General features: G+C 48.6%; 2 protein-coding genes and 1 long non-coding RNA gene across 3 annotated transcripts; all 3 read left to right on the forward strand.

Annotated features, from left to right (window-relative positions):
• The first annotated feature begins 6,836 nt into the window (after positions 1–6,836).
• On the forward strand, positions 6,837–8,834 carry mllt11 (MLLT11 transcription factor 7 cofactor). The gene is made up of 2 exons (XM_034077682.2): positions 6,837–7,156; positions 7,879–8,834. Exons 1-2 carry the CDS (start codon positions 7,010–7,012, stop codon positions 7,963–7,965), a joined length of 234 nt encoding a protein of 77 aa, XP_033933573.1. The 5' UTR covers positions 6,837–7,009; the 3' UTR covers positions 7,966–8,834.
• Positions 8,835–11,693: 2,859 nt separating this feature from the next.
• LOC139433315 (uncharacterized) lies at positions 11,694–12,677 on the forward strand. Its single transcript, XR_011642839.1, has 2 exons — positions 11,694–12,360; positions 12,579–12,677. It is a non-coding gene; the product is annotated as an uncharacterized lncRNA (long non-coding RNA).
• Positions 12,678–13,652: 975 nt separating this feature from the next.
• On the forward strand, positions 13,653–26,761 carry gabpb2a (GA binding protein transcription factor subunit beta 2a; the record flags this gene model as incomplete). Its single annotated transcript, XM_034077681.2, has 6 exons — positions 13,653–16,864; positions 19,968–20,075; positions 21,871–22,038; positions 25,987–26,181; positions 26,414–26,558; positions 26,658–26,761. Coding segments are annotated over exons 2-6 (720 nt in total), but the record flags the coding sequence as incomplete, so codon positions are not given.
• Between the last annotated feature and the right edge of the window lie 3 nt (positions 26,762–26,764).

Below are 26,764 nucleotides of genomic sequence, written 5' to 3' on the forward strand. Positions count from 1 at the left end.
CTGGGTCTAACCATAGACTGGGATCAGGTCTGGGTCTAAGCATAGACTGGGATCAGGTCTGGGTCTAAGCATAGACTGGGATCAGGTCTGGGTCTAAGCATAGACTGGGATCAGGTCTGGGTCTAACCATAGACTGGGATCAGGTCTGGGTCTAACCAGTAGTCCTGGTCCACAGCCCCTCAGGATATAAATACTGGTCCCTCTTCTCCTCTGAACGCAGCAGTCAGCCCCAGAGGAAGCGCTGCGTCACTCCGTGTATTTCAGTCCGCAGCGTGACCCAGATCCCCTCAGACCTTCTGGAAGAATCTGATTAAAAATATCTCCGTATTTAAATATATAAATACATCCCTCCCTGATATGGTCCAATGCAGACACTCACTATGATTCGCACGTGCACGGTTGTGGCATGACCACAGAAAGATAGATATTGACACAAGATGTGGGCAACTGTATTTAGTTTCCTATCCATTTGAACATGATTTAAGTGGGGGGGGACCTCACCTCCTCTCGGGGGGTCCGGGGGCATGCACCCCCGGGAAGACTTTTATTTTTAATATTGAAGTTAAAGCATCAATCTGGTGCACTTTGAGAGCAACATTAGGAGATCTATGGATAATCTCTCAGCACCAGATGAAACAGAACTGGAAGCAGATTTTCTTTTTCTTTATGGATATTTTACAAATCACTCTCCTTTCAAACTGTATTCTTGTTTATTAATAACAACCTTTTTGTACTGTCAGTATTTTATACCTGTTTTTCACCTGTTCTCTTTATAACTATAATGATCATATAGAGGTGTGCCTTTAGCTCACTGAGCTGAGGCTATCAGAGCCGCTCAGTCTTTCAGGAGAGAGCTCTCTCAAGCTCCCCCCCCCCTCGCGGCCGCTTACACAGTCAATTCCAATGTTAATAACAGCACACAGAAGCTGTGTACGTTTTTTGGGAGTTTGATTTATTTTAAATGAATACAAATACAAAATTAAAACCTATAATTGCACACTAAAACCATTATTTCAAAAAAAGAACAATTTCACATAAACTATATTTATGGGTGCTGTACGCAATATATGCGTAGTTCTGTTAGTATAAGATAATAACATGTACTTTGTTGATCCAAAATCGTGATTTTTTTCTTTTATTATTTCTAACTTTCTTTCTTTTTTGGCGCCCCCTATGGGTTGATGCGCCCTTAGCATTCGCCTATACTGCCTATGCCAAGGGCCGGCCCTGCTGATGTGGTCTAAGACTCACTGGAGAGGGACTGGGTCTCTGTAGTCCACTGGTTCCAGGACGCCCTCCCTGATGTGGTCTAAGACTCACTGGAGAGGGACTGGGTCTCTAGTCCACTGGTTCCAGGACGCCCTCCCTGATGTGGTCTAAGACTCACTGGAGAGGGACTGGGTCTCTGTAGTCCACTGGTTCCAGGACGCCCTCCCTGATGTGGTCTAAGACTCACTGGAGAGGGACTGGGTCTCTGTAGTCCACTGGTTCCAGGACGCCCTCCCTGATGTGGTCTAAGACTCACTGGAGAGGGACTGGGTCTCTGTAGTCCACTGGTTCCAGGACGCCCTCCCTGATGTGGTCTAAGACTCACTGGAGAGGGACTGGGTCTCTGTAGTCCACTGGTTCCAGGACGCCCTCCCTGATGTGGTCTAAGACTCACTGGAGAGGGACTGGGTCTCTGTAGTCCACTGGTTCCAGGACGCCCTCCCTGATGTGGTCTAAGACTCACTGGAGAGGGACTGGGTCTCTGTAGTCCACTGGTTCCAGGACGCCCTCCCTGATGTGGTCTAAGACTCACTGGAGAGGGACTGGGTCTCTGTAGTCCACTGGTTCCAGGACGCCCTCCCTGATGTGGTCTAAGACTCACTGGAGAGGGACTGGATCTCTGTAGTCCACTGGTTCCAGGACGCCCTCCCTGATGTGGTCTAAGACTCACTGGAGAGGGACTGGGTCTCTAGTCCACTGGTTCCAGGACGCCCTCCCTGATGTGGTCTAAGACTCACTGGAGAGGGACTGGGTCTCTGTAGTCCACTGGTTCCAGGACGCCCTCCCTGATGTGGTCTAAGACTCACTGGAGAGGGACTGGGTCTCTGTAGTCCACTGGTTCCAGGACGCCCTCCCTGATGTGGTCTAAGACTCACTGGAGAGGGACTGGGTCTCTGTAGTCCACTGGTTCCAGGACGCCCTCCCTGATGTGGTCTAAGACTCACTGGAGAGGGACTGGGTCTCTGTAGTCCACTGGTTCCAGGACGCCCTCCCTGATGTGGTCTAAGACTCACTGGAGAGGGACTGGGTCTCTGTAGTCCACTGGTTCCAGGACGCCCTCCCTGATGTGGTCTAAGACTCACTGGAGAGGGACTGGGTCTCTGTAGTCCACTGGTTCCAGGACGCCCTCCCTGATGTGGTCTAAGACTCACTGGAGAGGGACTGGGTCTCTGTAGTCCACTGGTTCCAGGACGCCCTCCCTGATGTGGTCTAAGACTCACTGGAGAGGGACTGGGTCTCTGTAGTCCACTGGTTCCAGGATGCCCTCCCTGATGTGGTCTAAGACTCACTGGAGAGGGACTGGGTCTCTGTAGTCCACTGGTTCCAGGACGCCCTCCCTGATGTGGTCTAAGACTCACTGGAGAGGGACTGGGTCTCTGTAGTCCACTGGTTCCAGGACGCCCTCCCTGATGTGGTCTAAGACTCACTGGAGAGGGACTGGGTCTCTGTAGTCCACTGGTTCCAGGACGCCCTCCCTGATGTGGTCTAAGACTCACTGGAGAGGGACTGGGTCTCTGTAGTCCACTGGTTCCAGGACGCCCTCCCTGATGTGGTCTAAGACTCACTGGAGAGGGACTGGGTCTCTGTAGTCCACTGGTTCCAGGACGCCCTCCCTGATGTGGTCTAAGACTCACTGGAGAGGGACTGGGTCTCTGTAGTCCACTGGTTCCAGGACGCCCTCCCTGATATGGTCTAAGACTCACTGGAGAGGGACTGGGTCTCTGTAGTCCACTGGTTCCAGGACGCCCTCCCTGATATGGTCTAAGACTCACTGGAGAGGGACTGGGTCTCTAGTCCACTGGTTCCAGGACGCCCTCCCTGATGTGGTCTAAGACTCACTGGAGAGGGACTGGGTCTCTAGTCCACTGGTTCCAGGACGCCCTCCCTGATGTGGTCTAAGACTCACTGGAGAGGGACTGGGTCTCTGTAGTCCACTGGTTCCAGGACGCCCTCCCTGATGTGGTCTAAGACTCACTGGAGAGGGACTGGGTCTCTAGTCCACTGGTTCCAGGACGCCCTCCCTGATGTGGTCTAAGACTCACTGGAGAGGGACTGGGTCTCTGTAGTCCACTGGTTCCAGGACGCCCTCCCTGATGTGGTCTAAGAGTCACTGGAGAGGGACTGGGTCTCTGTAGTCCACTGGTTCCAGGACGCCCTCCCTGATGTGGTCTAAGACTCACTGGAGAGGGACTGGGTCTCTGTAGTCCACTGGTTCCAGGACGCCCTCCCTGATGTGGTCTAAGATTCACTGGAGAGGGACTGGGTCTCTGTAGTCCACTGGTTCCAGGACGCCCTCCCTGATGTGGTCTAAGACTCACTGGAGAGGGACTGGGTCTCTGTAGTCCACTGGTTCCAGGACGCCTTCCCTGATGTGGTCTAAGACTCACTGGAGAGGGACTGGGTCTCTGTAGTCCACTGGTTCCAGGACGCCCTCCCTGATGTGGTCTAAGACTCACTGGAGAAGGACTGGGTCTCTGTAGTCCACTGGTTCCAGGACGCCCTCCCTGATGTGGTCTAAGACTCACTGGAGAGGGACTGGGTCTCTAGTCCACTGGTTCCAGGACGCCCTCCCTGATGTGGTCTAAGACTCACTGGAGAGGGACTGGGTCTCTAGTCCACTGGTTCCAGGACGCCCTCCCTGATGTGGTCTAAGACTCACTGGAGAGGGACTGGGTCTCTGTAGTCCACTGGTTCCAGGACGCCCTCCCTGATGTGGTCTAAGACTCACTGGAGAGGGACTGGGTCTCTAGTCCACTGGTTCCAGGACGCCATCCCTGATGTGGTCTAAGACTCACTGGAGAGGGACTGGGTCTCTAGTCCACTGGTTCCAGGACGCCCTCCCTGATGTGGTCTAAGACTCACTGGAGAGGGACTGGGTCTCTGTAGTCCACTGGTTCCAGGACGCCCTCCCTGATGTGGTCTAAGACTCACTGGAGAGGGACTGGGTCTCTGTAGTCCACTGGTTCCAGGACGCCCTCCCTGATATGGTCTAAGACTCACTGGAGAGGGACTGGGTCTCTAGTCCACTGGTTCCAGGACGCCCTCCCTGATGTGGTCTAAGACTCACTGGAGAGGGACTGGGTCTCTAGTCCACTGGTTCCAGGACGCCCTCCCTGATGTGGTTTAAGACTCACTGGAGAGGGACTGGGTCTCTAGTCCACTGGTTCCAGGACGCCCTCCCTGATGTGGTCTAAGACTCACTGGAGAGGGACTGGGTCTCTAGTCCACTGGTTCCAGGACGCCCTCCCTGATGTGGTCTAAGACTCACTGGAGAGGGACTGGGTCTCTGTAGTCCACTGGTTCCAGGACGCCCTCCCTGATGTGGTCTAAGACTCACTGGAGAGGGACTGGGTCTCTAGTCCACTGGTTCCAGGACGCCCTCCCTGATGTGGTCTAAGACTCACTGGAGAGGGACTGGGTCTCTGTAGTCCACTGGTTCCAGGACGCCCTCCCTGATGTGGTCTAAGACTCACTGGAGAGGGACTGGGTCTCTGTAGTCCACTGGTTCCAGGACGCCCTCCCTGATGTGGTCTAAGACTCACTGGAGAGGGACTGGGTCTCTGTAGTCCACTGGTTCCAGGACGCCCTCCCTGATGTGGTCTAAGACTCACTGGAGAGGGACTGGGTCTCTAGTCCACTGGTTCCAGGACGCCCTCCCTGATGTGGTCTAAGACTCACTGGAGAGGGACTGGGTCTCTGTAGTCCACTGGTTCCAGGACGCCCTCCCTGATGTGGTCTAAGACTCACTGGAGAGGGACTGGGTCTCTGTAGTCCACTGGTTCCAGGACGCCCTCCCTGATGTGGTCTAAGACTCACTGGAGAGGGACTGGGTCTCTGTAGTCCACTGGGACCTTTTAAGAACATATTCAATCCGTCAAACTGAAGTACTTGTTGTTGTTGTTGTTGTTGAAGCTAAAGACTAAAAATAAAACCAAAACGAGTTTTAAATAACCCGACGGCATCGTTAGTCTTCAGGTTTCACAACGTCTGCAACTCTAACCCTCCTCTCGGAAACTCTATTTCAGTCCCAGACCTCATTTAAACCCTCCTCCCCCTTCAGTCACACAGTGACATCACTACGGCACACTAGCGCTCCTATTGGCTAGAGCTCCAACACATTGTAGTGTTGCACGGTGTACCGATACTTGACAGGTACCGCGATACCCTGCCGTTAAAAACGTTACGGCGGCATGCGTTGAAAGGTGACGTCACTTTTCGCCGAACTGCATTGTGGGAAGCGACCCGGAGCGTAGCTGGCGTGGCTCGCTGCTAAAGTTGAGCAATGTTCAACTTTTGACGCCTCGGCAGAAGCGCCAGCCAATCGAATCATATGCCAGTACGAGCTCTAGCCAATCAAACCGCTGCTTGTGTGTCAGGGGCGGGAGATTCATGTGATTGGTTGTTGGTCGAGTTTCAGACACGCCCGCCGGCAAGCGTCAGCGCACGCCGCTGTGTGGACGGGCCGTTAGTCCCTCCCCTCTCTCGTGCACGCTCTAAGTCCCTCCCCTCTCTCGTGCACGCTCTAAGTCCCTCCCCTCTCTCGTGCACGCTCTAAGTCCCTCCCCTCTCTCGTGCACGCTCTAAGTCCCTCCCCTCTCTCGTGCACGCTCTAGCTGCCGTTGCCGCTGCGCCTCGGCTTGTTGACAAAAAAGACGCCAGAAGCTAAATGTGGAAGTATTTGAGCGATATCTCTGACGGTGAGGGCAAGCCTACGGACACACGAGGCCCGTCTGTCAGACATGTTCCCTGCAGACCACGGGAGCCAAGCAGCTCGCCGACCGGCATCCAGAGCGGTTTAAAGCATTCAAAGACAGACAGGTTGGCGAATGTGATAGATAGTTACATCATGCCCAGCCTCACATCGAAGTCAAACCAGTGACAAGTTTGACGAGGAGGCAATTAATGGCAATGATGACTGTCTAATATGGCTATCTGTTTAGCTAGCTTACCAATGTGGCTAACATCTGCAATGTACATTTAGTCAATTATTATTTATATTACTGTACATGTCAATAAAATATAAAGTTAACTATCAAAGAAATCACATGAACTCAAGTATAAAGAAGAGACCATGTTGTAAGAAAACACTTAACAGATAAACTACAATTTTATTGATCATGAAAATAATAAAAGAAAAGTATCGAAAAAGAATCGGAATCGCAATTCTTGACTTGGAAACCAAAATGTTGGTATCGTGACAACACTAACACATTGTACGTGATCGTAGGATAAGGGGCGGGACATCCCTAAGCTGGTTAACCAATCACAACAGAGCCAAGCTCTCATGAATAAATTATCTTTTACATGAGATAAGATCAGAAGAACTTTATTGATCCCGATGTGTGAGATGTTAATTACAACTGCATTAAAAAGTAGAACATATTCTGACCCCTCTGACTCTGACCCCTCTGACTCTGACCCCTCTGACTCTGACCCCTCTGACCCCTCTGACTCTGACCCCTCTGACTCTGACCCCTCTGATTCTGACCCCTCTGACTCTGACCCCTCTGACTCTGACCCCTCTGACCCCTTTGACTCTGACCCCTCTGACCCCTCTGACTCTGACCCCTCTGACTCTGACCCCTCTGACCCCTCTGACTCTGACCCCTCTGACTCTGACCCCTCTGACTCTGACCCCTCTGACTCTGACCCCTCTGACCCCTCTGACTCTGACCCCTCTGACCCCTCTGACTCTGACCCCTCTGACCCCTCTGACCCCTCTAACCCCCAGACCGACACCATGCAGAAGTCTAAGAGCGAGTACGAGTCCTTCGTCTTCTGGAAGGCGCTGCTGCCAGAGATCGACCTATCGGAGCTCTCGGATCCGAGCGGGGGGGCGGAGCCAGCCGGGAGCGCCGCCGGGAAGGAGAGGAAACGGGAAGAGGAAGTGAGGAAACAGGAAGAGGAATTGAGGGGACTTTATGTTCTGCTCCTGGTTCTCTTTTATATCTGCTATTAACACTTAGAGAGGACTACTCAGTGTACTCTGAGTACTCAGTGTACTCAGTGTACTCTGAGTACTCTGTGTACTCAGTGTACTCTGAGTACTCTGTGTACTCAGTGTACTCTGAGTACTCTGAGTTGTGTATGTTTTAAAGAACCTGCTGCATCCCTTTATTGTGGCGGGGTGTTTCGATAATAAGAAACTTTATTGATCACAATCTTTGACATGTGATCCCCACAGCAGCATCGATTAGACATTACACATGAAGGAGAAGTAAATACAAACAAAGTGATATATAAGAGCAGTAGAAGAATATATACATAATGAAGGATATGATGAGGGTGTCTGACCTGTGCTTCATCCCTTTATTGTGGCGGGGTGTCTGACCTGTGCTTCATCCCTTTATTGTGGCGGGGTGTCTGACCTGTGCTTCATCCCTTTATTGTGGCGGGGTGTCTGACCTGTGCTTCATCCCTTTATTGTGGCGGGGTGTCTGACCTGTGCTTCATCCCTTTATTGTGGCGGGATATCTGACCTGTGCTTCATCCCTTTATTGTGGCGGGGTGTCTGACCTGTGCTTCATCCCTTTATTGTGGCGGGGTGTCTGACCTGTGCTTCATCCCTTTATTGTGGCGGGGTGTCTGACCTGTGCTTCCTGTCCGCAGGGCGAGATGAAGGAGTTTTCCTCCTTTACTTACTGGAGAGCTCCGATCGGAGACGTGGACTCGCTGCTGGCCGACCTGCTGCTCTGAGACAGGAAGTCACCACAATAAGAGCGTGGAGAAACCAGAGCCTGCTCCCTGATCCCAATCATCAGATCTTATATTCCAGATTATCCGTCTCTCTTTGGGCTTCACTCACGATGATTATCCACCGCCTCATGACAAACTAAAGCCAGTCCTTTTCATAAAACCAGGCTCAACCAATCAGAACACTCACGATACAAACATGTGACAATGTTACCAACAGTACAGTGTTTATTTTGTTAGTTAAAGATGTCTAAAATCCGACTGTACTGACCCGCAACATATCAGAAACACTGATTCACGTTTAGACTAAATCAGTGAGGAGAGAGCGACTGCGTATAGCATCCTGCTTCTGATCTGGATCTATAGTCACATCGCTCCTGACCACCTGTGGACGTGGAGTCTCTCGGTTGTTAAAATGATGTAGGCCAACTGCAGTAAAGGCATATTGAATCTCTGAGGAGAGGCATGTATTCTGAATGTAAACATGATAATACTTTAAGTTATTATTCAGCTGATCAATACACCATCAGCTGATCAATACACCATCACCTGATCAATACACCATCACCTGATCAATACACCATCACCTGATCAATACACCATCATAAGGTGCCCGTAGACGCAGTGCGGGATGAGGTCATTCGGAGGTGATGCGTTCAAAGCCCTGAGATTTAACTGTTTCTTTCTGTTTCTATTTGTGCCTTTATTATTGATTTAACCCCGAGCTGCTTTGCTGTCACTGATCGGCTGATTATTATTATTGATTATTTATTGATGTATTTATTGATGTTTCTGAGCGGGCCTCGCTTCTGGTCAGAATGTAAACACCTGCCACCAATAAAGAAAATAAAATCTCCTTTTTTCAATCAGAACGACTTGTTTTTATTGATCTTTCACTGAAAACCACGAGGGGACATCTGACGGTTCATTTGGAGCTTCGGCCGGAGAATTCACACGAGGTGCCAGGGTCTGACCCCACGGACGAGGTGCCACGGTCTGACCCCACGGACGAGATGCCGCGGTCTGACCCCACGGACGAGGTGCCGCGGTCTGACCCCACGGACGAGATGCCGCGGTCTGACCCCACGGACGAGGTGCCACGGTCTGACCCCACGGACGAGATGCCGCGGTCTGACCCCACGGACGAGGTGCCGCGGTCTGACCCCACGGACGAGATGCCGCGGTCTGACCCCACGGACGAGATGCCGCGGTCTGACCCCACGGACGAGATGCCGCGGTCTGACCCCACGGACGAGATGCCGCGGTCTGACCCCACGGACGAGGTGCCGCGGTCTGACCCCACGGACGAGATGCCGCGGTCTGACCCCACGGACGAGATGCCGCGGTCTGACCCCACGGACGAGATGCCACGGTCTGACCCCACGGACGAGGTGCCGCGGTCTGACCCCACGGACGAGATGCCGCGGTCTGACCCGACGGACGAGATGCCGCGGTCTGACCCCACGGACGAGGTGCCACGGTCTGACCCCACGGACGAGATGCCGCGGTCTGACCCCACGGACGAGGTGCCGCGGTCTGACCCCACGGACGAGGTGCCGCGGTCTGACCCCACGGACGAGGTGCCGCGGTCTGACCCCACGGACGAGGTGCCGCGGTCTGACCCCACGGACGAGGTGCCGCGGTCTGACCCCACGGACGAGATGCCACGTCCACTCTGCAGACCCCTCCTGTGGATCCAGGGTGTAACTAGTGCAGAGTGGACTCATCAACATTCTTCACTGGATGGAGTAAACAGCTGAGGACACTGAATCACAGGTCTCTTATGGCTCGGGGTCATCTACACCCCGAGAAGGATGTGTTCCAGGTGTCCCGCAACAACAACAACAACAACTATCTCTGCCCGGTCACAAACTGGTAAACAACGATATGCTAGGGCAGCCCCTCCTTAAAGCTAGCGGCTGGTTGGTCAGCTGCGTCACAGGGTCAAAGGTCAGCATGCAGAATGATTCCCTGACTCACATCCCATGATCTTTGTCCACCAACAGGACATTACACTGGTTTCTCCTTCAGAGTAACTTCATACCATGATTACATGTACATCTAAAAATAATAACAATACAAATAAATAATAAAGATTTATTTTTAATATCCAAATAAGACATTTATTTCCTTTAATCATCCAAAAACATTGATATAGTACAAACTGTGGAAAACCCCAACCCCTATGTAGTATAACAGTAGTGTGTATAACAGTAGTGTGTGTAACAGTAGTGTGTGTATAACAGTAATGTGTGTAACAGTATTTGGCTAGCTGCCTTATACACATATGTGTGTATAAGGCAGTTGTGCCAAAATAAAGCCAAAATAAAGCCTTTTTTAAATAGTGACCTCTTTGAAGCGGTAATCCATGCCTTCGTCACCTCCCGCTTGGATTACTGTAATGCTCTCTATATGGGGATACGTGCATCCTCCCTTGCTCGCCTGCAGAGGGTGCAACACGCAGCAGCACGGCTCCTAACTGGCACACGCAAACACAGCACATTTCCCCCATGTTATCTTCGCTCCACTGTCTGCCCGTTCATTCGAGGATTCATTTTAAACTCTTTTATTTACTTTTAAAGCCCTCAATGGCCCCGCCCTACCTCTCTGAGCTGTCAGGTCAGCTGATCAGTCGCTCCTGAGGGTGCCAACAACGAAGTCTAAGCGCAGAGGGGACCGTGCTTTCTCTGCTGCGGCCCTAACCTGTGGAGCGACCTGCCCTCGCTCATCAGACAGGCTCCCACACCGTCTGCTTTTAGATCCCGTCTTAAACCCACCTCTTCTCCTCAGCACTCGGAAACAAGTAGATTGTTGCTTTTATTTGCTTTCAGTGGTCTATTGTTTTTATTATATGGCTGTTATTTAATTATTACGTTTATTCTGGTTTGTTTTGTGTTTGTCCATCCATCTTCTCCCGCGTATCCGTGGTCGGGTCGCGGGGGTAGCAGTTCCAGCGGAGAGCCCCAAACTTTCTTTTCCCTGGCGACATCAGCCAGCTCTGACTGGGGGATCCCAAGGCGCTTGTGTTTGTATCTTTTATTTTAAATGTATTTATTGTATGTTTTGTGAGCTTATCTCTCTGTACAGCACTTTGGTCTGAAGGTTTTAAAGTGCTATATAAATAAAGTTGGATTGGATAGGATAACAGTAGTGTGTATCAGATTTGTGAAAAATTACGTTGTTTTTTTTACAGTCTCGAAAAGGTCGTGGGCTGTGACGTGTGTCCCAAGTTTTGCGTTCGAAGCTCATTTTATGCTATCACAATTTAAAAAAAAGGTATAGAGAGGCGAAGTCACGCCCATCTACTTCCGGCCCATGGGACCCCGGAAGCGAAACATTTACATTGAATTCAATGGAGAGAGAAAACGTATCTTTTGATCCCGTTTGAATTGTGCCACGAACTACATATATGATGTTTGTCAATCTTAAACAATAAGTCGTAAAACTGTTGAAATATAAGACTATGAAAAATACGCGACTACAAAGACTACAAATCCCAAATCCCATTCTGGCTCGCGTAAGTGATGTCACAGGCGATAATGCTCCTAGTGGTTGCGACTCGTAATTAAAGCGAAGAAGAAGAATAAGAGATTGCTAAAAAATACCAGTACCAGGTTGGAATCACATAAGTGATCATACTTATAGATCATAGCTCGTTCTATCGCTTCCCGTCTGATGAAAGGACCAGGAGTCGCTGGATCAGAGATCTCAGGTAATACACATGTTGTGCATGGAACACAGTCAAGCTAGCTACATAGCTAGTAGCGAGCACGTTAGTTAGCATCACATTACTTAGCCTTGTCATTTGTATTAGCCTTAACATGAAGTGAACCCAAATGTTAAACAGTAAGAGTAGTCATGATGGTAAGTATTTTGTGAAACATTTGAAGAGGAGCCTATCGCCCCCTCCACCAGGTGCTAAGGGGGCGGGAGGTAGGCTAACGGCACATTAGCATCTGCGATCTTTTCTACTTAATGCTATCTGCTCAAATGGTTAACATTGAACATTAAAAGATCAGGCAGTTCAGGGAGAGTCGAAGGAAGGCAGGCAGGCAGGCAGGCAGCTTTGCATGACATGTATTTATTTATAGAAGGACCATGCATACAAAAACATTAATCTCAGCAAAGAGAAGAGATGCAATATGCCAGATTATAGCTAATAGCTCATTTCCATCTGTGGTCCATTCTTCTGGACGTGTTTCATTGTGATGACAGTGAGTCAATCTGTGTGTTGGAAAGACAGTAGTTGAGTGATTACTGAGAGAACATTATTAAAAGAGATAATTATTCAAAGTGTTGTTCCTGACCTTGTTCTCTTGTATTTCCTTTCCCTCACCTGTAACTGCTGAGACCTGAGGAACATGCACACTGACCTGCTCTGGCAGCCTGACTTCCACTGTACGTGATAGTATTTGGTTATGGTATATTATTTATATACATCAAAGGCACAATGCACCCCCCAGAGACACACATGCATTGAGTGTGATATTGTGCATAGGTCAAGTGAAATCATCTTTACACACGAGGAAACTGTCGGAGCGGCAACTTGTTTTGAAATTGAATTTAATATCCGATAATAAAGTGGATCTGTTTTCTTTATTCTTCTCTCTTCCCAGCTCCATCCATCCCGTGCTCTGCTCCTGAGGGTCCTGCTTGCTAATCAATGCTCATATGTTTTCACACAATTACAAATAAAGTCAATGTATTGTATGACATGAAGTTGTGCTTCATTCGGAGTCAATAATACATTCATTCTGCCTTCAACTGCACACTGACTGTGGACTGCCCCGACATCCATGCAGCTGCCCCCAGTGAGATGAACCAAGCAAAGAGGGTCGCCATCATGCCCAAGGACATCCAGCTGCATCCGGAGAGAGGGCTTAGACTGACCTGAGACCAGCACACCCAAACACAACGGCTCTTTTAAGAGCTACAGTTTCAAAGAGTTGCAATCCTACGTTATTATAATGATTAAACTGGTTCATGTGTCACTTAGTTTACTGAACCGTGATGAAAGAAATGAGTGAGGTCGTGGTTTACTGAAGTTACAAAGACATTAATATATGAGTGACAGGTCAGTGTAAACACAAGCTTCTGTCAATCATGGATCATTCAAACTATTTACAAATAATATGTAATAAAGTTCTAAAACAAGTATTCGGTATATTCCTTGATAGCTTTTGGAGAAGGTTGTTTTTAAGTTTACTAAAATCTATCGTTTCAACTGTTTCACTTTATAAAAAGGAACAGGTGAGTAGAGCATCATTGAGTTTCTTATTCTGTCAGTAAATCATCCAGATGAAATGTTTATCATTATTTTAGTCAACCCTAAACAAATTGTACCTTTTTAATAATGACCTTACATGGTGGGCAAAGTTAAATTAACTTCAGAAAATCAAATCTGTTCTGAGAAAAAACTAATAAATGTTTAAAGACAGGAACTTGCCATCCCACTGAAATCAGTCCGTCGAGATTTAAAGGCGTAGTTGTAGTTCAGTCCAACGTTTCATTTGGATTCATTTCTCCAACAGTCAACTATTTTCATAAAGAATATATATATTTTTCAAAGTCAACTTTATTGTTGAGAGATCAAAAAGACGTTTAAATAAAATTATACAATTTACAGATATGTATACAAATATATATATATATCCTATATACACCATCATGTATAATGATGGTGTGTGATGTAGAAGGGAGTGTGGTAGATAACAAGTAAATATAGAGTTACATACAGATCCATGTTACAGCAAAAGATGGAATAACTAAGAAGCACGCAGTATAATAATAATGACATGCAACAATTAAATAACTGCTCAGCGTCTCCACCACAATCCCAATCTGCTGTGTCCTGTTTTCCTCCCCTCTGCATCACACCCATCGCACATACGGAACACAACGCAGAGTCCGAGGGTGTTAAGAGTATGTTTATTTAAATGTCCTCCTCTCTACTGGCCAACACAGGGAGCATATGCTGGCTGTAGAAGCTCTCCAGGAGGAGGAGATTTCCATGCCATGCAGGGTCTTTGGGGATGAGGATGATGATCGCCTCCTTCTGGTCCACACAACAAAGTAGCAGAGACTCGGTCTGTGATGTGCAGCTGCCCTTGGACTGGTGCCAGTGTGGGTGATATATGACCCACCCTCCTCACGGAGACAGAAGGATGGTAACTGGGCTGCCTCCGCGATGGTCATGTCACCAAAATCCTTGAATCTACACACAGCAAATAAACTCAAATGACACATCGAGATGTAAAAGGAGATCACACATACAGTATAGAGTCGATATAAAACTGGCCGCTTCAATCTGAAGAGCAACTAAAACAAAACACGGGAGTGTACCTTGTTCTTGTGAACACTAATGTTATCCACAGCATACAGAGACCACGAAGTTCTTAAGGAGAAAACTAGTTACTAAAACAAAACACGTTAGTGTACCTTGTTAGCTAATGCTAGCTAGCTGACATTAACGTTACACATTGCACTCATATTACTCACCGAAACCTTGTAAAGCCGGTCCCGCTGCTCTTACAGAACCGACTAACTCCCCTTTCGTGTATGTACAGCTCTCAACGTGTCCAGACTTGTAGTGATGTTCACCTCGTTTTATACTTTTATTCTCATTCTGAAAGAAACAGGTGACATTTGCTAACGTGACGGCCGTCTTTGTGATGGTGACGCGTATTGTGCGAGACCAGAGACCTGTAGTTCACTCAGCGGTTTCACACAAAAAAATGTGTAACTTCACAGTTTTACGACACATTTTAATTTTTTTGACTTGCAAAATATTCTTTTAAATTGACATCATATGTGTCATTCGTGGCACAATTCAAACGGGATCAAAAGATAATCTTTCTCTCTCCATTGACTTCAATGTATAATTTTACGCTTCCGGGGTCCCATGGAGGCTCCCGGAAAGGGAGGGACTTCGCCTCTCTATAGGCCTCGCCCACATTCTGCATTTGTTGCGACACTTTAAATCTCAGTTCGTAGTCACCCCCAGAGTATGTGTAAAAAATTAAATAAAAAATTCGTCCATCCGTTCTTGAGTTATAAATTGGTGGTGTTTTTGGCGCCCCCTATAGTCCAAAATGAAAATGCTTGGGTGTGCCTATTCCCCAAGACAGACTGAAGCTATCCACCAAAGTCTGTGATATATGGATACATTGTTGATGAGTTATGAGCATTTATTTCTAAGCCCCGCCTTTTTGCAAACATGTTTTGATTAATGGCGAACATGCTCATTTCCTAGGGTAATGTGTGTGACCCTCCACGGATGCTTTATAGGCCTACTACGTTTGGTGGCAAAAAAACAAAAATTGAAATTTAAGTGAATATTTCACTTAAATTTCAATTTCAAAATTATACAACTTTTGAAGCGTTCTAAAGCCCTCAAAAAGAGGAAACGCCAGCAGAAAAATAATAATAAGAATTCCTCCAATAACAATTATAGGTTCCAATAGGACCCACTTCGTGCGGACGCCGTTGGGTCCTAGCGCTCCGTGCTCGGGCCCTAATAATAATTCAAGTACATCCTTTCAAACTGCTAGTCACATCCTCATGTAACTGGCAATTTATCGAGGTCAGAAAAGTTATCGAGTTCATTTTTATTTATCGTACGATAAGTCAATTAATTGCTTATCGCGACAGGCCTATGCACACAATAAAACAGTGGAAACAAACATGTGTTTGACTTTCATTACTGAATGAAACTTTGTGCCCTTTCTAGTCTGTGTCCAATATTGTGCATTTGTATATATCCTATATATATGCTAAGGTCCCGCTACTCTACTGACACGATAGCAGTCATTTAGTGCGCATATGTGTAATTAAACCCATGATATCAAAATCTCACTCCAGCCAGGTACCCAAAGTTGGCAACCCTGATATAAATGTGAATAAACACAATGACCTACAAAGATAAGAAAGTAAAGATAATGAATTTAAGACAATATTTGACAAACTGTTATATTTAAAAATGAAACGCTGAGCAGACGTTAGTTTAATACACCAGTTTATTAAGTGACCCGCAGATCTGATCTGAGGTCAGTTTGCTCTGCTGCGGATTTCCCGCCTCCAACAGGACTCTCCCGCTCAGACTGACCTGAGATCTGCTGTTACCGCCCTCTCTGTTCCCGCCCTCACGAGGTTCACTTCCTGCTCCGGTGCAGCCGCCATATTTGTTACAGATACAAAAATAACAGTTTTAAATAACAGTTTGTATTAAAAGGTGTATCTGCAGGTGAGCTAGCTGTCTGGTCAGAATCACATCAGGCGACTTAACATCAAGAAGGTAAAACTCGCTTTATTTAATGTGCTAACAGGCTAAGAGCTAACAGTAGTTGTAAACACCACCGCACTTCCGGTCTGGACTTTCAACTTAAAATAGGGACTAACGAGATGGGCCCTTTATATAAAGTCTATGGATGGGCCGCAGCTGAGAAAATAAGTTAACAGATAATGTTTTTGAATAAGATATGTCCAAATGATTCCTTATTTCTGTATCTCGCGTGCATGCCTTTTATCTAGTAGTGTCTGTCTTTTGTGGGAACAATAAAGGAATTCAGATTCTCCTGAAACCACTGACATAATACACTTCATATGCTCTTATTTTGAAGTCCACTTCCACAACATCCGGCTGTGTTCTGTCGGCTCGGTAACTTTCCCTGAGAAACAACACGGAGCTCCGGAGGATCCGAGGCTCCTTAATGTTCCCTTTATCCCCTTTACTATTTGTACCCTCTTTATTCTCTGTATTCCCTTTTCTCGCCGTATCCGTTAACCCCACAACAACAGACCTGTTTGTTCCGCGGAGGGATACACAGACCGCTTCACAGCCTCGGAGGGATTCGTTCTGTTAGCATTATCTTAGCAGAGAGCAGTAGCCCGAAGAGAAGCCGCGGTGAGTAAACGATATACACTCTTATTTTCATGTTTAACCTGTTTAAAGATAATTATATATTAGTATAAAAAGTTTATTAAGAGCCATAACCCCCTGTACTCGGTCCGCCTGCAGATGCACCGGATGTGGAAGTAGTTTTTTCTCGGTGTTAAAATAGGACATTTGTGAGAGACTTCCCCCGGAAAACCAACAACTTAATATCAAACAGTTTCCTGTGTGTCGGTGCAGTGAATGTTTGGGACGATTTTTACCGGTGTTTGTGGTGAATAACAGCCCGGGGAGAGGGGCCACATGGCGGACTCTTTCTGCCCGTGGAGGCGCGTAAAATGGCTCCTCGGCCGTGGAGAAAGAATCCTCGTCTCTGTCCGTTAACTCTCCATCAGAACGCTGTGTAGCGCTGAGGGGCCCATTATCGGACATGCAGCGTCAGGCTAACTCAGCTAGCATTGGGCTCTTCTCCCAGTTAATAAGACCATTGTTTCCACTTTAAACACAAACTAACATTAATGTAGGCAGCATCGAGATTACCTATGAAGCTAAAGCACATATTCTACACCGTGGAGATACTCTGGTTGCATATGAACCTTCACAGTGTTAGCATCATAATACATTTGAAGTCGTCTGTATTTTTTATTACGTATTAGTATTTAAACTTATTGTATGTTTTGTGAGCTGATTTATTTATTTGTTTTTATTTATTATTTCTCTGTACAGCTCTTTGTATCTTGTTCAGGAGGTTTTAAAGTGCTGTACAGATAAAGCTGTATTAGTGGTACTAAAGTTTATATACCACATGGTGAACATGCTAATACCACAAATAAATAAAAGTACTGCATTGAATAAAGTACTTTTATTAACACTCAGTTCCAAAGGAAAGCCCAGTGTGCAGGAAGAACCCTTTCAGAGTCCCACTGGTTATGAGGATGAATCACATACTAGCTGGGCAATGAATAAAGGGATGATTTAAATACATTACAAGGCGGAAATATACATTTTAAATAATTAGTAAATAATTAAGTAGAAAGAGGAATAAATAAGTAAAAATCAAATGTGTGAATATAATGATAAAGAAATAAAATACTGGAAATATAAAGAGGAATAAATAAAACAATAATTTGTTGATTTTATTTGATATTTTCTGAATCTGCAGAGAACCGAGAGCAGGGGTGTCTAACTCAATTTCATTGCGGGCCACATTCGCATAAAGGTTGCACTCAAAGGGCCGGTTGTAACTATATAATATATATAAAATAAATGATGTATTATATTACATTATTGCCTCTGAATAGGATTATTATCGGATAGGATAATAACTTAGTAATTAACTTCGTCTGAAAGCAGAAGTCCAGGGCAAATAATTGCAAGTCTCTTCAGTGCCATGTCACAAAACGAGATGCATTGTGGGTAGGGCTGCAACAAACGACTAATTTGATAATCGATTAATGAAACGATTAATCGATTATTCGGATCGTTAAGGTTTTAACTGTACTACTACTTATATCGATACTGCTTATCGATCCGGTCCTTTTAACGATAGTATTAACGGTTCTTTTGACAAGAAATAACTAACTAAACAAATTGTGAACAAAACTAACATTGCTTTTTATTTTTAATTAAATGCATAATATTTCGCATCAAAATAAACAACAATGTTTTAACAAATCATATTAAAAAAATGTGAAGACAGAACTGTGAACAGAACAGCTGAAACTTTAACAAAATAAATAACTCGGTTACCTCTAATCATAAACCCATGTTTTTATAACTGCGTTAACTCGTGTGTTGCTGCGAGCAGAACACCTGACCTGGTCCTCTGGACGGGCTACAGAGCAGCTGGAGAGAGAGTCCAACCCGGTGCGTTCCTCCGTCTGGATCTGGAGCACTTTGGATACATGTTTAGACACACTGCTCGCGTTGCCGCCCTCACACGCTAAACTCTTATTCCACTTTTGGTAACGAGCATTCTCCACATCGAGACGGGTAAAGTTTAACCACCTCGGAGCGCGTTCTCTCCGCCATCTCCTCCGTGTGCGTGTGTGTTGCTGCATGTAGCAGCTGCGTGTGTGCGTGTTGCTGCATGTAGCAGCTGTGTGTGTGTGTGTGTGTGTGTGTGTGTGTGTGTTGCTGCATGTAGCAGCTGTGTGTGTGTGTGTTGCTGCATGTAGCAGCTGCGTGTGTGTTGCTGCATGTAGCAGCTGCGTGTGTGTGTGTGTGTGTGTTGCTGCGAGTAGCAGCTGCGTGTGTGTGTGTGTGTGTGTTGCTGCGAGTAGCAGCCGCGTGTGTGTGTGTGTGTGTGTTGCTGCATGTAGCAGCTGCGTGTGTGTGTGTTGCTGCATGTAGCAGCTGCGTGTGTGTGTGTTGCTGCATGTAGCAGCTGCGTGTGTGTGTGTTGCTGCATGTAGCAGCTGCGTGTGTGTGTGTTGCTGCATGTAGCAGCTGCGTGTGTGTGTGTGTGTGTGTGTGTTGCTGCATGTAGCAGCTGCGTGTGTGTGTGTTGCTGCATGTAGCAGCTGCGTGTGTGTGTGTTGCTGCATGTAGCAGCTGCGTGTGTGTGTGTTGCTGCATGTAGCAGCTGCGTGTGTGTGTGTTGCTGCATGTAGCGGCTCGATCGAAAATACATTATAGACGCATTTTGTAGTCATATTGCAGATTAGAAACGGAGCTGGCGACACTAAGACTGCGATATAACGTTTATGTAGCAATAATACACATGACATGTTTTAAATGTCTCCTGTACCGATAAAAAAGAGCGATAACGTTGGAGCTTAACGGGGTGTAGAACACACGTGATGACGTCACCAACTAATCGACGACTGAATTAGTTGCCAACTAATTTGGTAATCGATTTTAGTCGATTAGTTGTTGCGCCCCTAGTGTGGGACATGTAGTCTACGGGCAACCTGCTCCTGTGAAGCGGCATGTAACCGTATAATAAACGTAATACATTCTTTGCAAGCTCTCTTGCGGGGCCACATCAAAGGAAGTCGCAGGCCTTGAGTTTGAGACCCCTGACCTAGAGTGATCAAATGAAGGCGTAGCAGCACGAGTATAGGATGAGTACATTAAACGGTATTATAAAAGTGTGTGTGTGTGTGTCTCTCAGATGTCTCTGGTGGACCTGGGGAAGCGTCTGCTGGAAGCGGCTCGTAAAGGTCAGGACGATGAGGTCAGGAACCTGATGGCCAACGGAGCGCCGTTCACCACCGACTGGGTGAGAAAACCGCCTGTTCAACGTTGCCACTAATGTTGGAGACTCCCTGGTCCCCGGCTTCAGCCTCAGGGTCCGTGTGTCTGGGGTCCTCTCCAGAGGGAAGGAGTCATCACATACAGAGACTAGTTCAGCCTCAGGGTCCACGTGTCTGGGGTCCTCTCCAGAGGGAAGGAGTCATCACATACAGAGACTAGTTCAGCCTCAGGGTCCGTGTGTCTGGGGTCCTCTCCAGAGGGAAGGAGTCATCACATACAGAGACTAGTTCCTGAGCAGTGTCCGTGTGTCTGGGGTCCTCTCCAGAGGGAAGGAGTCATCACATACAGAGACTAGTTCCTGAGCAGTGTCCGTGTGTCTGGGGTCCTCTCCAGAGGGAAGGAGTCATCACATACAGAGACTAGTTCAGCCTCAGGGTCCGTGTGTCTGGGGTCCTCTCCAGAGGGAAGGAGTCATCACATACAGAGACTAGTTCAGCCTCAGGGTCCACGTGTCTCGGGTCCTCTCCAGAGGGAAGGAGTCATCACATACAGAGACTAGTTCAGCCTCAGGGTCCACGTGTCTGGGGTCCTCTCCAGAGGGAAGGAGTCATCACATACAGAGACTAGTTCAGCCTCAGGGTCCGTGTGTCTGGGGTCCTCTCCAGAGGGAAGGAGTCATCACATACAGAGACTAGTTCAGCCTCAGGGTCCACGTGTCTGGGGTCCTCTCCAGAGGGAAGGAGTCATCACATACAGAGACTAGTTCAGCCTCAGGGTCCGTGTGTCTGGGGTCCTCTCCAGAGGGAAGGAGTCATCACATACAGAGACTAGTTCCTGAGCAGTGTCCGTGTGTCTGGGGTCCTCTCCAGAGGGAAGGAGTCATCACATACAGAGACTAGTTCAGCCTCAGGGTCCGTGTGTCTGGGGTCCTCTCCAGAAGGAAGGAGTCATCACATACAGAGACTAGTTCAGCCTCAGGGTCCACGTGTCTCGGGTCCTCTCCAGAGGGAAGGAGTCATCACATACAGAGACTAGTTCAGCCTCAGGGTCCATGTGTCTGGGGTCCTCTCCAGGAGGGAAGGAGTCATCACATACAGAGACTAGTTCCTGAGCAGTGTCCTTCACACGCTGATATCAAGAGAGGGAGTCACTCAGTCACAAGATGGAGGAACAGAAAGCAGTATCAATGTTTACTTCAGATTAGCTCCACGTCAGGAATGAGCATGCTTGATGCCTCTCTCCACAGAGGCTGAGTCATCATGTTCATCACAGAGCTATCATCTGCCTCAAGCAGTCCTGATGCTCTTCCATCTCACAGCCTGCCATGCTCACAGCTGCAGCTGGTACCTTAGTTAGCATGCTACTCTCAGGTTGGAGGAGGACACTCAGGATGTTCCCAACATGAACACCACTGTCACCTTGAAACACACCTGTAACACCTGTCCATCCCACGATCATGACCTTTACATCCCAATGCAGAAACGCCCAGAAACAAATTAGAATGTATTTTTCTGTAAATCTCAGAAGCCGTTTTTTATTAGAATTTAGAAAAAATACATTTTGTTCTGAAACTCAGAACTCCTAATGAAACACAAACAGTATCATATTTTATTTTTTTAAGTTCTGAAAAAAATATGAATTCTGTAAATTACTCAAATCCAAGTGTTTCTGTGTATTAACCTAGTGTGTGTGTGTGTGTGTGTGTGTGTGTGTGTGTGTGTGTGTGTGTGTGTGTGTGTGTGTGTGTGTGTGTGTGTGTGTGTGTGTGTGTGTGTGTGTGTGTGTGTGTGTGTGTGTGTGTGTGTGTGTGTGTCCTCTAGCTGGGCACGTCTCCTCTCCACCTGGCTGCTCAGCACGGCCATTACTCCACAGCTGATGTTCTTCTGAGAGCCGGCGTCAGCAGAGACGCTCGGACCAAAGTGGACCGCACGCCGCTGCACATGGCGGCGTCCGAGGGCCACGCCGTGATCGTGGAGCTGCTGGTCCGGGTGAGCAGAGCTTCCTGTCCTCTCTGGGCTCAAGGGTCCTTACTCTGAAGTGTCCTGCTCCAAACCCCAACAGATCCTTGTAGCCCCCCCCCCCCCCTCTCTCTCTTCCAGCTGTCACTAAGGACATGACTCTGAAGTGTCCTGCTCCAAACCCCAAACAGGTCCTTGTAGCCCCCCCCTCTCTCTTCCAGCTGTTACTAAGGACATGACTCTGAAGTGTCCTGCTCCAAACCCCACACAGGTCCTTGTAGCCCCCCCCCCTCTCTTCCAGCTGTTACTAAGGACATGACTCTGAAGTGTCCTGCTCCAAACCCCACACAGGTCCTTGTAGCCCCCCCCCTCTCTTCCAGCTGTTACTAAGGACATGACTCTGAAGTGTCCTGCTCCAAACCCCACACAGGTCCTTGTAGCCCCCCCCTCTCCTCCAGCTGTTACTAAGGACATGACTCTGAAGTGTCCTGCTCCAAACCCCAACAGATCCTTGTAGCCCCCCCCCCCCTCTCTCTCTTCCAGCTGTCACTAAGGACATGACTCTGAAGTGTCCTGCTCCAAACCCCAAACAGGTCCTTGTAGCCCCCCCCCTCTCTCTTCCAGCTGTTACTAAGGACATGACTCTGAAGTGTCCTGCTCCAAACCCCACACAGGTCCTTGTAGCCCCCCCCCTCTCTTCCAGCTGTTACTAAGGACATGACTCTGAAGTGTCCTGCTCCAAACCCCACACAGGTCCTTGTAGCCCCCCCCCCTCTCTTCCAGCTGTTACTAAGGACATGACTCTGAAGTGTCCTGCTCCAGACCCCAAACAGGTCCTTGTAGCCCCCCCCCCCCCTCTCTCCCAGCTGTCACTAAGGACATGACTCTGAAGTGTCCTGCTCCAAACCCCAAACAGGTCCTTGTAGCCCCCCCCCCCCCCCTCTCTCCCAGCTGTCACTAAGGACATGACTCTGAAGTGTCCTGCTCCAAACCCCAAACAGGTCCTTGTAGCCCCCCCCCCCCCCTCTCTCCCAGCTGTCACTAAGGACATGACTCTGAAGTGTCCTGCTCCAAACCCCAAACAGGTCCTTGTAGCCCCCCCCCTCTCTCCCAGCTGTCACTAAGGACATGACTCTTCTCAGTAGCTTCAAAGAGAGAGCAGATGTCCTTCAAGTCAGAGCGATAAAGGACATGTCGGCATTTCATTCTTAAATGGCTGGAGTCTTACCTTCTCCACAAAGAACACGCTTTTGAAACGTGGCTAGTTCTGTCACATGTGTCGGCATCGCCCACGTACATGTTGTCATGGGAACTCAAAGGCTGCGTCTCAGGGCGACTATTTCCATGTCCTCGGTCTCACCGGAAGTTGATTTGTCTGCGCCATCTTGAGTAGCGTCCCATGGATCGAGGAGCGAGGAGCCAGCAGACCATCCTCCGATGAAATCCTCACACTGGCCCCGCCCCCTTACTGTGTACCGCTCACTGATTGGACGAGGCAGCGCATGCACTGATCTGATGCTTCTTGACATGAGAGCACATGAACCTCACGGGACTCGCTCCTCAGTTCATACCGTGCTCTGTTTCAATTCAAGTTTCATTTAGTTTCAAACATGATTTATCTGAACAACGAGGACGACCATTTTATTCATTTACTGGAACATTTTCATGATCGCTTTTTCGTTTTACATTTTCATTTATTGTCATTTCCACTCAGTCGTTAAGTCTATTAAGATGTTAATGTGCTGCATCTCCACTAGGGCCGTCCCGAATACCATTTTTCGGGCTCCGGATATTCGGTGCGGAAAGATTATTATTATTTTTTAAATAACTTTTTTTTTGTTACAAAAAAATGTCATGGCACGCTCCGAGACCTGGCAACACGCTGTTAAGCAGAAAGAGCATACTATTACGATTGATATGTATTTATTGTCTCAGTACTCGCATACATTAAAACGAAATGTGTCCTCTGCGTGTAACCGAGCCGCAGCGCCCGGGGAGCACGTCTGGTTCCATTACGGTTACAACCTGAAGATACAAAACACATTCTGTTATAACACAGCCGTAACAGCAGGCCTAACAGTAGTGTGTGTGTGTGTGTGTGTGTGTGTGTGTGTGTGTGTGTGTGTGTGTGTGTGTGTGTGTGTGTGTGTGTGTGTGTGTGTGTGTGTGTGTGTGTGTGTGTGTGTGTGTGTGTGTGTGTGTGTGTGTGTGTGTGTGTGTGTGTGTGTGTGTGTGTGTGTGTGTGTGTGTGTGTGTGTGTGTGTGTGTGTGTGTGTGTGTGTGTGTGTGTGTGTGTGTGTGTGTGTAATACTTGTTACCGATACAGTAATTAAATACACGAAGAACGAAAAATGAATGAACGAACTGAATGCCAAGGCCTTAGCCCCAGATGTTCCACATTGCTCCTATTATTTTCACTATTCAGATCAAATTGAAAAACTAATATAAAAAAACTATTCGGTTGCTGCAACTATTTTCCAAGCAAAGTAAGTGCACGATGTTATCATGTGTAACGTTTAAACGGCGGATAAAGCAGCTTCGTCACGGCAACTCGACAACAGCTAGGCTAGTACTCACAGCATCCGGTGACTTGTTGTGCCACCGGCCAGTTTCTTGGCGTATATTTGGCACACTGCCTTCTTACCATCGTCCAATTTAAAATGGTCCCACACAGCTGGAGTCTTCGGCATTTTGTGTTCAGGCGTGTGAAGCGAGGTGAAGCGTGCAGACATCAGGCTGGAGACGTGAGGGTCTCTGCTCTGACGGTTCACTTTGTCCCCCTCCTCAGAGCGGAGCGGACATCAGGCTGGAGACGTGAGGGTCTCTGTCCCGACGGTTCACTTTGTCCCCCTCCTCAAAGCGGAGCGGACATCAGGCTGGAGACGTGAGGGTCTCTGCTCTGACGGTTCACTTTGTCCCCCTCCTCAAAGCGGAGCGGACATCAGGCTGGAGACGTGAGGGTCTCTGCTCTGACGGTTCACTTTGTCCCCCTCCTCAAAGCGGAGCGGACATCAGGCTGGAGACGTGAGGGTCTCTGTCCTGACGGTTCACTTTGTCCCCCTCCTCAGAGCGGAGCGGACATCAGGCTGGAGACGTGAGGGTCTCTGCTCTGACGGTTCACTTTGTCCCCCTCCTCAGAGCGGAGCGGACATCAGGCTGGAGACGTGAGGGTCTCTGCTCTGACGGTTCACTTTGTCCCCCTCCTCAGAGCGGAGCGGACATCAGGCTGGAGACGTGAGGGTCTCTGTCCCGACGGTTCACTTTGTCCCCCTCCTCAGAGCGGAGCGGACATCAGGCTGGAGACGTGAGGGTCTCTGTCCTGACGGTTCACTTTGTCCCCCTCCTCAGAGCGGAGCGGACATCAGGCTGGAGACGTGAGGGTCTCTGTCCTGACGGTTCACTTTGTCCCCCTCCTCAGAGCGGAGCGGACATCAGGCTGGAGACGTGAGGGTCTCTGTCCTGACGGTTCACGTTGTCCCCCTCCTCAGAGCGGAGCGGACATCAGGCTGGAGACGTGAGGGTCTCTGCTCTGACGGTTCACTTTGTCCCCCTCCTCAGAGCGGAGCGGACATCAGGCTGGAGACGTGAGGGTCTCTGCTCTGACGGTTCACTTTGTCCCCCTCCTCAGAGCGGAGCGGACATCAGGCTGGAGACGTGAGGGTCTCTGCTCTGACGGTTCACTTTGTCCCCCTCCTCAGAGCGGAGCGGACATCAGGCTGGAGACGTGAGGGTCTCTGCTCTGACGGTTCACTTTGTCCCCCTCCTCAGAGCGGAGCGGACATCAGGCTGGAGACGTGAGGGTCTCTGCTCTGACGGTTCACTTTGTCCCCCTCCTCAGAGCGGAGCGGACATCAGGCTGGAGACGTGAGGGTCTCTGTCCTGACGGTTCACTTTGTCCCCCTCCTCAGAGCGGAGCGGACATCAGGCTGGAGACGTGAGGGTCTCTGCTCTGACGGTTCACTTTGTCCCCCTCCTCAGAGCGGAGCGGACATCAATGCCAAAGACATGCTGAAGATGACGGCGCTGCACTGGGCGGCGCAGCACGGACACCACGCGGTCGCCGAGACGCTCATCAAACACGGAGCCGACGTGCACACGCTCAGCAAGTTCGACAAGACGCCCTTCGACATCTCGGTGGATATTCAGAACACAGAGCTGATGCTGCTGCTGCAGGTGAGACCGACCTCTGACCTCTGACCTCGGCTCGTTTCTCTCGATGCTCAGCAGCTACAGTGTAGAGATGGCTCTGTCTAATGTGTGTGTGTGTGTGTGTGTGTGTGTGTGTGTGTGTGTGTGTGTGTGTGTGTGTGTGTGTGTGTGTGTGTGTGTGTGTGTGTGTGTGTGTGTGTGTGTGTGTGTGTGTGTGTGTGTGTGTGTGTGTGTGTGTGTGTGTGTGTGTGTGTAGGAGGGCATGCAGAACCAGGTGAACATGAACCAGGTGACGTTGAACGTGGATACGAGCGGGAACAGCAACCAGCCTCAGTTCATCATCCAGGGCATGCAGGGGGGGGTGGTGAACCTGGCAGAGCTGCTCAGCAAGGCCAGCCACGGTACTACACACGCAGACACACACACACACACACACACACACACACACACACACACACACACACACTGAAACACTCTAATGGTGCTGTGTGTGTGTTCAGGAGACTCGGAGGAGGCGATGGCTGCTAACGCTCTGGACTCCAACATCCAGCATGCAACAGTGGTGAACGAGGGGGGGCAGAGGGTCATCACCATAGTGACGGATCAA

Source organism: Pseudochaenichthys georgianus, unplaced genomic scaffold, assembly GCF_902827115.2.
Source record: "Pseudochaenichthys georgianus unplaced genomic scaffold, fPseGeo1.2 scaffold_1839_arrow_ctg1, whole genome shotgun sequence".
Classification (NCBI taxonomy): Eukaryota; Metazoa; Chordata; class Actinopteri; order Perciformes; family Channichthyidae; genus Pseudochaenichthys; species Pseudochaenichthys georgianus.